Here is a 12,117-nt window from a genome sequence, read left to right as displayed (position 1 = left end):
AGATCATTGCCCTGCTTTTTAAAAGAAAAACAGGGGGTCATGTAGTAATATTTAAACAATTATAATATTGTCTCATTGCTTTAAAGAAAAATGGAGAAGTGAACAAATAAAATATATTGATGAAATGAAGATTGTATGAGCTACATAATAGAGAAATGGCCCCACATTTGGGGGCTAATGTATTCTTTCTTTTTTTAAAAAAAAAAATTCATGATATTATTTCATTTGTTTAAAAAGAAAAAGAAGAAAGAGAAGTTAACAAAATGGACAAGTTCCTTGGCTCCACCCATGGGTTTAGCAAAATGGAGTAGTTCCATGATCCCAGTAAAGCCTTGGAGATCCTTGATCCCAGCAAAGCCTAAGAAATTCTTAGTCCCAACAAATTTGAGGAGATCATTGACTCCAGGAAAGTAAAGCCTGGGAGATCCTTGATCCCAACAAATCTGAGGAGATCCTTGACTCCAGGAAAGTAAAGCCTGGGAGATTCTTGATCCCAACAAAGCTGAGGAGATCCTTTATTCTAGCAAGGCTGAGTACATTCTTAATTCCAGCAAAGTCTAAGAGATCCTTGACTCCAGGAAAGCAAAGCCTAGGAGATCCTTGATCCCAACAAAGCTGAGGAGATCCTTTATTCCAGCAAGGCTGAGTACATTCTTAATTCCAGCAAAGTCTAAGAGATCCTTGACTCCAGGAAAGCAAAGCCTGGGAGATCCTTGATTCCAGCAAAGCCTAAGAAATCCTTGGTCCCAACAAATCTGAGGAGATCCTTTATTCCAGCAAGGTTGAGTACATCTTTAATTCCAGCAAAGTCTAAGAGATCCTTGACTCCAGGAAAGCAAAGCCTGGGAGATCCTTGATCCCAACAAAGCTGAAGAGATCCTTGATCCCAACAAGGCTGAAGAGATCCTTGATCCCAACAAGGCTGAAGAGATCCTTAATCCCAACAAAGCTGAGGAGATCCTTTATTCCAGTAAGGCTGAGTACATCCTTAATTCCAGTAAAGTCTAAGAGATCCTTAACTCCAGGAAAGTAAAGCCTGGGAGATCCTTGATCCCAACAAAGTTGAGGAGATCCTTTATTCCAGTAAGACTGAGTACATTCTTAATTCCAACAAAGTCTAAGAGATTCTTGACTCCAGGAAAGTAAAGCCTGGGAGATCCTTGATCCCAGCAAAGCCTAAGAAATCCTTGGTTCCAACAAATCTGAGGAGATCCTTTATTCCAGTAAGGCTGAGCACATCCTTAATTCCAGCAAAGTCTAGGAGATCCTTGACTCCAGGAAAGCAAAGTTTGGGAGATCCTTGATCCCAACAAAGCTGAGGAGATCCTTGATCCTAACAAAGCTGAGGAGATCCTTTATTCCAGCAAGGCTGAGTACATCCTTAATTCCAGCAAAGTCTAAGAGATCCTTAACTCCAGGAAAGTAAAGCTTGGGAGATCCTTGATCCCAACAAAGTTGAGGAGATCCTTAATTCTAGCAAGGCTAAGTACACCCTCAATTTCAACAAAGCCTAAAAGATCGTTAGTTCCAGCAATGACGAAGTATTTCCACGAATCCAGCAAAGTAAAATGGTTGTGAAAAAAAAAAAATGGAGGCATCCGGAAAATGGATAGAACTTCCATAATAGTATCAAGAGAAGGTGGATCAAGCATGATTCAACAATCGCCTCATGTCTTGGGGGCTAAAGCCTATTATGCAGTGGACCTTAAATATATTTTGAAGAAAATCAATAGAAACACTATATTGCAAGTCAGTAGCAAAATCAACATTATTGAAAGCTCAACAACTATACAATACATCTATCATTTCTTACAGCTCAATAATTGGGCTCACCTATGGAAATAACAAGATTTGGAGGAGATACAGAGACTATTGGAAGACACCTACAACTAGCTCTAAAGGCCAACCATGACATCACAACTATTGCCTAATCCTCTCAATGTATCACTAGTATGTGAAAGAGGGATTGAATGGGAAGCCCATAAAAGTCACTGCCAATCTTAGTCATTTCATCCAGCACAAAGTAAACTTTGTGGAAAATATACTTTATGATGAATCGGCTCCAGCTGAAGAATATCTCATTGTTAGGATCCCGGGGAGCTCTCATATTTGGGATCCCGGGGGTTCCTATCGCAGAAGAAGAAGAAACCTGGAGGGAAAGCAGAATATTGCTTATGAAGGCATGCGGGACCTGAATGTAGCCTACAAGAGGATCTCGGACCACCATCTTACATGATAGCCCAGGAAGAGATCCTGGAGGAACCTGGGGATATGATGAGTCAGAATTTCCCATCTCCAGGATCCCGAGGGGTGCCCATCCTAGAAGAAGGAAGCAATGCCCATGGTTTGAGGGATCCCTTGGACAGAAAAAGAAAGAAGGAGGAAGGCTAATATACTGTTTACGAAGATCCTGGAGAAACTTACAGATATGAAAAGAAAGACATAAATCCTACCAAAGGAAAAACTAGAAAATGTGAACTTGGGGGCTGACGCAAGGAACCCAAAGCCCATCCTAATCAGCAGTTAGTATAGGAAAAGAGCAACTGGTGGAGCTATTGAAAAAATATGAAGATTTATTGGCGTAAACTCCTTCAAATTAAATAAGGCACATCCAAAGGATAAATTTCCTTTGCCTAACATCGATCTCCTCATAGATCCAACTAAGGCAACAACAATATCAACCATGAAGAGGCATACCACGATCAGGGAACTCAAGAGCTTCTTAGAAAGAGTTTCTTACATTAGGAAGTTCACACCAAGACCAACCTTGGTCATTAGTGGATTATCCAAACTGTTGAAAAAGGAGAATGTTTTTATATGGGGAGTTGAGCAACCAAATGTCTTTCATAAAATTTCAACAGATCATGAGTCATTTGCCTACTATATGGGTACTAGTCCATGGCAAAATCACTATTGTTATACCTGAGATTTTGATCCCAAGCATACAAGGCATTGAAGGACACTGAAATGAGGTATCCCAACATAGAAAGGGCATGTATGGCAGTCATGCATCTCAACAACTGAATCATTACTTTTCATCCCACCAAATTCTATTGGTGACAAGCTCTCATCCAATAAAAGCCCTCCTCAATCAACTCCTGCAATCTTGAAGAGTAGCCCGGTGGTTAATATTAATTTCCCAATACAACATAGGTCTGAAGGATCCCCAGAGCTATCAAGAGCTAAGCTGTAACAAACTCACTGGCCCAGTTCCTCGAAGATGAGAAATACCTATTAAATGAGAAGATCTCTGAAAAAGTAGTAGCGGCAGAGATCCTTGTAAAGAAACAGACTATGAGGTTTGTGAAGACAGCCTTCAACGAGCATGCCTAGAGGAAGCCATCCTCTTCCAGGATCCCCGTAAGAAGATCCCCCACTTGAAGAAAACACCATGACAGAATCATTTTGGTGGAGCTCCTGGCCATCAGTCCACCAGTGAGAGCAACCTTAGATGACTCATAAAAGAAGATTATTTCCATAAAGGATTTGTTCACAACTAAGAGAGGATATTTTAGAAGATCTTCGGAGAAGAAAACAAATCCTCAATCCTTTAAAGAAAAGAAAAGAAATCAGTTCAGTGAGCCCACTTGAAAACGAGGGGCTATGAAGGAACTTTTTCTGAAGATCGAAAAATTCAATGGTCATGAACAAATTTTCCAAGTGGCATGGCCTAGGACTTGGGAAAAGGCAAATTTTCCATGTACCTAGCCCAGAACTTGAGCAGAACAGAATTTTTTCCAAATAGCATGGCCTAGGACTTGGGAAAAGGCAAATTTTCCATGTACCTAGCCCAGAACTTGAGCAAAATAGAAATTTTCCAAGTGGCATGGCCTAGGACTTGGGAAAAGGCAAATTTTCCATGTACCTAGCCCAGGACTTGAGCAAAATAGAAATTTTCCAAGTGGCATGGCCTAGGACTTGGGAAAAGGAAAATTTTCCATGTACCTAGCCCAGGACTTGAGCAAAACAGAATTTTTCCAAGTGGCATGGCCTAGGACTTGGGAAAGGAAAAATTTTCCATGTACCTAGCCTAGGACTTGACCAAAACAGATTTTTCCAAGCAACATGGCCTAGGACTTGGTAATAGCAAATTTTCCATGTACCTGGCCCAAGACTTGGCCTAGAACAATTTTTCTAAATACATGGCCCATAAATTGGCCGAGAGCAAAAGTTTCCAAGTACGACCAAGAAAATGGTCAAAAGCAAAAGTTTATGGGTACAAGCTGTAGCACATACCAGTGCAGATTGTAAGCATATCCCAGTCTTGGCTACAACTTGTAGCACATACTAGCACTGGGTACAAACTGTAGCACGTACCAGCAATAGGTACAAGCCATAGCAAGCATGTACTACAATGCATAGAATATCTTTGGCAAAGTTCATGGGGGATCCCTTCATTCAACCTATTTTGTAAAACAAACAAAATCTTGTTGATAAAGCTGTGCTATCTTATATTAAGATTTAATATGCATTCAACATGATTTTTGTATGCTACTTTCAAAAAAAAAAAAAAAAAGCATATCCTAGAATTGCTAGCAAAAAACGTTAGTGTTAGAAATATACTCTTAGTATCAAATGCGATACCAATATAATTTGGTTATACATATATATCTGCATATATTATTGATAGTTTGACAAAGTTGATTTATTGAATACCAATCTACAGCCTAATACTAATATGAAGGTGAATTCTAATCTTTCGCAACATGTTAGTACATCCCATGAAGGAAGTGTAGCAATTCCTTTGGAGTTTCCCTCAAAGAATTATTTGATTTACACATTGATTCTACAAACCAGAAAAGTGTCCAAAAACAATTTATTTTCTCGCGCGTGGGCTACAGGTAACCCATGAGCTCAGGGGGCTAATGTTGAAGGCCAAAATTTCACAAGAATGCCCATTCCATGAAAAGTAAAGAAGGCCCAATTCAAGCAGCAAGAAGAATCAACATTAAGGCCCTATTTATGTTCAGATTTTCAGCAAAAAGGTCATTAAAAAGGTCATTAAAAAGTCCAGCAAAATTCAGTGAAAGAACTAGGCCGGGATACCCAGAGGCTGCCAGAGGGCCGGGATACCCAGAGGCTGCCAGACACTCGGGATCCTCAGGTAATGCAGGACAGCTACTGTAGGATTGAGACAATTCAAGAAAGGTACTACGAAATACAAGAAATGAAGAACAGAGATGTCCTTCTCAAGTACCCACTGGTGCAGCAAAGAATTAGAAAGTATAAAGCAAACATTCATGAACAAAGGAGCTGTATCACAGGGAACCAAGAATGAGAAAATCATACGTAGAAGCAACTGGAAGAGAACTTTCAACCCAGCAGTAAAAGATTTCAACTATTTGGGAATAATGACAACAAGGAAATAACACCGACAGCTAAGTCTGAAAAATGAGAAACCTTGAAAGAAGAGAGATTGAAGGCTAATTGTTGAGGATGCCCCGGAATGGAAAGTCAGTAAATGACTTTTAGAGAAACAGTATTAAAAGATGAAAACCATGAGAAAAAAGGGAAGAGACCAGCCCTTAAGAAAATGTCACAACCCGAGCTCTAAGGGGCAAAAGAGAGAAATCACTAGTACCTCAGAGCCCTAGAAAACACGCTATAAAAGGAAGAGAAAACCCATGTTGAAGGGGGAGGATTTTCAGTAGGAAGAATATCATAACAGAGTCATTAGAACTCTGTAAAATTTAAGAAAAATAGAGGAATGTCTCCCGGTATCCCAGAAACAGCCACTATAGCACATACTTGGATTCAAAAGGATTCAAACTTTGCAAGTCTTAGAGGCTTGAATAGCCATCAAAGTCTGTAATTTTTGAGCTTATTTGAACCTTGTATCACGTCTTAGTGAGCACATTTGTAATCCACAATCAAGAAAAATAATGAAATATCTCATATTGATTTGAGAATTTCTAACAATTACTTTGCATATTTTTTTACTGCTTCTTGCTGCTCAATACATATATATTCTTGCTTGAAAAGCTGAATCCCTGCCCAAGCAAAGCCACTCAGACTTGAGTTCCAAATCCCACAAGTCTTGTGCAAAAGCATAAGTCTGTGAGAATTGGGGCCAGGATCCTCGTGGCTGAATCATTCTTATGAAATTCATTTACATATATGTATATGTATTAATATATATATATATATATATCCTAATCTAAGAAACTAACAATTATTTGAAGATATGTGCATTGTATAGTTGTTCTTGTATAGGACCTATAGAGGTAAAAGGAAAGGACAAAACTTCATTGCATAACAAGCATGGAGAAAGATTGTATAGTGCATAGAACCAGAGATTCTGGGTTCTTACAGGCCTAATACGCCCCGGGATCCCACGACAGTACGTCTTGGGATCCCACGACAGTACGCCCGGGGAGGAATCGTATTTTTGCCTTGAGGAGATTTATGTGACTTGTGCACAATTTGGTTCGTAATCAGCCCCCATTTAGCTGTGGTGAACCAAGCCCAGTCCACCAAAACACAACTATTTGGCCCAGGATCCTTGGGCCTGTGTGCTAAAGAAAAAAGCACTCTCACAAACTTCAATCATGATGCTAGGTAAGTAATGAAAGCTTCAATGATGCTAATGGATGTGTGATTTTTATTTTCTTTTCAAGTAAGCTTTTTTTTTTTTTTAGTGGTTTTCATTTTATAATGAGACATATTTTTATATAAAATTTCTTTCTGCTTTCAATTTGATCTTTGCTTCGTTTTACATAGGATATACAAATGATTTTTTATTGATTTTACTCATTATACAAATTGTTGTTCACAATAAAAGCCTAAGAAGGATGCACTTTTAGCATGCAAGACCTCGCCAAAAGGTATTACTACTCAATTCTCATCTTATGTTATTATTAATGGAGGTGTTTTTAATTATCCATGAAAACTTATTGCCAAAGTTATAACTCTTAATAACATGCTTGCAGTTTCGAGTGATTCAATTTTTGGCTATGATCTTCAAATTTCAGGTAACATACTACAAGTATTGCAACCCTTCTCTATTTTTTCTTATGTCATTAGTGTTATTTCTATATAGATATAGAAGTGGGACACTATGAAGCTTTGGGTTAGAATACTTGGTGCACTTATCAATGGTTTTGCTTAAAGGGTTTGGATGCTTATTGTTCGTAGTTTGCTTCTTCATTTTGGTATTGGATGTGCCAATTAGGTAAATTAAACTTGATCTCTATCCTTGATTTTCATCATACAAAAATCACTTTGTTTTAGTTTCTAATATTTAGATTTGCATCTCTTAGTGCATTGCCATTTCTTTTTAGAAAATTTAGGTAGATTTATGCTAAACATAAAGGTATGGTGTTTCATAATAAACCCTAATAAAATAAAAATTCTAATCAATAACAACCAGAATTATTGTCATGTTGATTAGGTTTTGTGCATATAATAAATTTCATGTAGTTTGAAATACTGGCTTAACTTTCAAATTTGTTTATAAGAAGTTATTTCTATTTTGATATCTTCATTCTTCTTCTTTTTTAGGTATTTTAGTTTATTTCATGCAATTCATGCTTTGTGAATTAAGCCGCACGAGAGTATATATATATATATATATAGGGTTTAGGTATTTTTTTTATTCATTTTGCTCCTCATTTATTTTATTGATATTTATAAATATTTAATTTTGCAAAAACATTCGTAAAGGGTTCTATGAAGCCAAACATGTGGAGCATAAAGGCGAGATATTTTTCATTTTTAATTTTTTTTTTTAATATTGGATATGTCATATTGCATTTTTTTCCTCCATTTTTTGGGGTATATTTTACTTATTTGATCATTACAAGTTATGGGAATTTTTTTTCTAAATAACAATAAATATTAAAAAATTTAGTTTATTGTCACGTTTCAAAACAATGTTGAAAACTAGCATCTCGAGTGTCTAAAACTCGAGTTCCAAGATAAAAATCGAGTTTTTAAGTCTCGATTTGTAAGTGGATTAGTGTAAAGCGGAAAAAAATTAAGCTGAAAATCGAGTTTTAAAGACTCGACTTTTATAAATTGAATAAAAACGCCGCTATAGGTCTATAAAACGTCACTATAAGGGTTAAAAACACCACTTTAGGACTCCATAAATCTGTACTTAAGAAAAAAAAATTTCCAGGAAAACGCCGTTGTAGGGCTTTAAAACGTCACTGAAAGGCTTAAAAACGCCACTATAGGTGAAATTTTTTTCGCATAAAACTCGAGTCTTAAAGACTCGAGATCTATGTGGCCCTTTTCTAATATGGATCTCGAGTTTCTAAAACTCGAGATGCTACTTTCCTTTATTGTTTCAAACGTTGCCTAACTAACTATATACAATTTTTTTGCATTGCTGTTTTGCACATTACCTCCAAGTTATGGAGTCATGAAGTTTCTAAAAAAAAAGTTACGAAGTCATAAAGTGACTCAATTATATTTATAAATTAATGTGGTTTTATTCCTATGGTTCATTAATTATGATTTATTTACATATAAGTTTTTAATTAAACTGTGTATTGCATGGGTATAAATACTAGTATTTTATAATAATTAACGAGGGGCCAAAAAGGCATTAAAGAAACCAATTTGTTTTTTTTTTGCTGGAAAGTTGAACAGTCCAAAGCATTTTGGCTGGAAAGAGAGTCCAATCTCCAAAAGAATATGCTATTCTCTAGTATCTCTCCTATATTCTCGTTCTCTCAGAATATATACCAAGTGCTCAGCGATCGAACTTGGCCCCGAACAATTAAGTGTTAACAAGATCGTCAGTTTATTCGTGATAAAATTATGGTATACATAATATTAGCCTATAAAATATTATCTTTAATTTATAACCATAACCAGCCATGGAAACTAATTTCTTAACAAAGTTTCATCGTACTTAATGCATAAGACTCTATCTTCGACATAAAATTTGAATTTCATAAGTCAAACTGTAAATAGATTTACATTGCACCAAGCTTCAAATAAAAGCTTTTTTTGTTTGATCTGAATTAAGTAAAAGTTTGTTAACCAAGTTAAGCAATAGCTTGCGTTTCCTTCTCTACGAAGTCTAGAACATTTCGGTTTCTTCCACTTCTCAAAAGTAAACTCTCATCCGAAAATCAGAGTACACGTGTCACTCCCTCCTCCAATTGCCATATAAAAACCACACGTGTAGTCCCGACTCGTCACGAACTTTCTCTAACCCTCCAAAAAATTCGAAACGCCCATTTTTATTAACCAAACTCCCTTATTCAAACCCCCCAAAAAAAATCAAATTCCCTCACTTTCCTGAGAAAATCCTTACAAATCTAACTAAAATTCTTGTTTCTTGAGAAAAAAATAATAAAACATGTGGACCAGGCCATTTCAGAAGAGTGACGTGGAGGCCGGAGCGAGGCCTCTATACCCAATGATGCTTGAAAGCCCAGAGCTCCGGTGGGCCTTCATTCGCAAGATCTATTCGATCTTAACCGTCCAATTGTTAGTCACAATAGCCGTTGCCGCAACAGTCGTTTCTATCCCTCCGATCGCTCTCTTCTTCGTCAGCAGTGGGGCCGGCCTCGCTCTCTACATCGTACTCATCATCACTCCCTTCATCGGTATGTTTTACTGTTACTTTTTCAGTTATTCTGTTTTTCAATCTTTTCTTTGGAAGTACTTTTGATTTTTTACTATGATTTTTTTTTTTTTTTTGGTTGGTGTTAGTGTTATGTCCCTTGTTTTATTACCACCAGAAGCACCCGGTGAATTACGTATTACTTGGGGTTTTTACCGTCTCGCTTGCCTTTGCGGTTGGATTGACTTGTGCATTTACCAGTGGTAAGTAATTGGGAGTTTTTTTTTTTTTTTTTTTTGTGAATTGAATTTGAAACCCTAATTTTAAGTTTAGGATCTTCTTAATTTTGGTATTAGGGTGAAAGTTAAAGAATTGGAAATGATATAATTGTATGCAGTAATGTAGGGACTATTTTGAGTGGGGTTTATTGCATTCTTGATGCATGACACATATGGTGTTGAGTAATTTGGCGTCAGCACAATGTGTAAGATGTAATCGTTATTATATTAAAACATGAAATTATGATAGATGATCGAAACAATTAAGTAAATAATCAATTTTTTAAATTATTAAAAAAAATCTTTAAACTTTTGTTAATAGAATTTTAGTTGGAGTGGAGTGGCATTTTATATTTTTTGAAACATAGGGTAGTTGAGTTTTACGAGCTCTTGTTCAATCGGCATCTCCTCCTCTTATAAGTTCTAGGTCTAGGTGAAGGGTGAGGTCGCTAGTTCAAAACCTATTGGGTCGTTGGATGTGTGTATAACGTACCAATATTAATAATATGTTTTTTTAGAGTAAACTATATTAACAATTAATAAACTACTTGATATTTTGGTAGTAGAGTTTATTTAAAGTAAATTATCAAATATCTTGATAATGAGCAATATGGTGAATCCTATTATTTGACATGTAAGCACATACATGGGCCATTACAACCACAGATTTAATGATTCAATTTTTATTATGTGGTATGTAGTTCATGGCTCTAGAAGTATTATTCTAAAAAGGGTAATTAGTGGCAAAGCTTTTTTTTTTGGAAGAAAAAAAAAATCAATTTTAGGAACTCATTTGATCTGATTTAAAACCTTGCAGAAGCAGGAGCCTTTGTGCATTGGGTAAGACTTCTATTTAGTCCAATGCAAAGCTCTTAGAGCCTTTTAATTCCTGCTAAAAATTTAGCAGACTAGACTAGATGGAGACTAATGCTATCTCACCTCTTATCTCATTTCTTATCTCTTTAAATTATGGTTACGAAAACTGTATTGTTCCAATTGTCAAGTCATCAAACCATTGTGCTGAATTTGGCTTTGGCATTTTTGAATCATCAATGCTCAAATTGTTGAACTGTATTAAGTTTTGATTCGATGGGAAAGAAGTGCCATATTTGCAAAACCCTACTAAACAACAAAGAATTATTTGTTTGCTATAAAAATACAGCCTGATTATTATTCAACGAGCAATGACTCAATAGTTGAACTAATAAACCATTCTGCCTGTCCCTTAATTGTCTGATGCTCAGTACCCTTTTTATAATTATGTGTATTTATTTTTAATCATTTTTAACAATTATGCTTTGAATATAAATAAAATAGTAAGCACATATTGCTCGTGGTTTCTACCTAGCAAGACTGGTGTCTACTGTCTAGTTGATAGTTGATTTACATAATATTTAATTTGTCTAATCTTGTGAGATCTTTGATTTTTAACCACAAACAGGGAAGGTTATATTGGAATCCGTCATTCTAACAACTGTGGTCGTTGTGAGTCTCACTCTATACACATTCTGGGCAGCAAGGAGAGGCCATGATTTCAACTTCCTTGGACCCTTTTTGTTCGGTGCTGTGCTTGTTCTTATGGTCTTTGCAATGATTCAGGTATGTGGATTATCCGGCATTAGTTACCTGTATATTTAAGACACCATTTGCTATTTGTAAGTGGAAGTGAAAGTATTTGTTGCATTTGGTTTTGTGGGTTGATATTCATATATCTGGCTGCAGATTCTGTTTCCGCTGGGTAAGCTATCTGTGATGATCTACGGGTGCTTGGCATCGATCATATTCTGCGGGTACATTGTTTATGACACAGACAACTTGATCAAACGCTATTCCTATGATGAGTACATCTGGGCTGCTGTCTCCTTGTATTTGGATATCATCAACCTCTTTCTATCTTTGCTAACTATTTTCAGAGCTGCTGATAGCTGAAAAATTCATGTTTACTTGTATATGTTTTGGAATATCTCTGTATGGTAGAATGTCAAAATGTTGTAAACCACTCTACTCTGTAAGTTGGTAAATATTTAATCGAGTGGGATTTTGTTCAGTTGCATATCTGTTTCTTGTTTTCTGTTATTTGCCCATTTTGCTGATAATGGAAGCAATTTGAATCAGTTGTGTATTGCTATGTATGAATTGTGAATTTTTTTTTTTTTTTTTTTTGGGGAGAAATATGAATTGTGAATTTCGATTTCTAATAAAAAGTGAAAATTATGCCATCTGGGTTTATATTGACCTTGCTAGATAATTGTTCTATGTCGTGGACTAATGAACATTCTGTTTGCTTCCATTCTATGAGTGGTCATTTGGTGAAGGGTC

General features: G+C 36.2%; 1 protein-coding gene across 1 annotated transcript; it reads left to right on the top strand.

The window, feature by feature from the left end:
- Nucleotides 1–9,097: 9,097 nt before the first annotated feature.
- Nucleotides 9,098–11,912, top strand: LOC126709381 (protein LIFEGUARD 2). Its single transcript, XM_050409594.1, has 4 exons — nt 9,098–9,563; nt 9,670–9,783; nt 11,240–11,397; nt 11,521–11,912. The coding sequence occupies exons 1-4, from the start codon at nt 9,314–9,316 to the stop codon at nt 11,725–11,727; spliced, it is 729 nt and encodes a 242-aa protein (XP_050265551.1). The 5' UTR covers nt 9,098–9,313; the 3' UTR covers nt 11,728–11,912.
- The last annotated feature ends 205 nt before the right edge of the window (nt 11,913–12,117 follow it).

Source organism: Quercus robur, chromosome 12 (genome assembly GCF_932294415.1).
Source record: "Quercus robur chromosome 12, dhQueRobu3.1, whole genome shotgun sequence".
Taxonomy (NCBI): Eukaryota; Viridiplantae; Streptophyta; class Magnoliopsida; order Fagales; family Fagaceae; genus Quercus; species Quercus robur.
This window is presented reverse-complemented; position numbering and strand designations above follow the sequence as displayed.

What these genes read in the sequence shown, in the direction of transcription:
- LOC126709381 (XM_050409594.1), top strand. Translation starts at nt 9,314, where the DNA reads ATGTGGACCAGGCCATTTCAGAAGAGTGACGTGGAGGCCGGAGCGAGG. An exon ending in CATCATCACTCCCTTCATCG is followed by an intron (nt 9,564 to 9,669) that starts GTATGTTTTACT and finishes GGTTGGTGTTAG; the next exon opens with TGTTATGTCCCTTGTTTTAT. An exon ending in GACTTGTGCATTTACCAGTG is followed by an intron (nt 9,784 to 11,239) that starts GTAAGTAATTGG and finishes AACCACAAACAG; the next exon opens with GGAAGGTTATATTGGAATCC.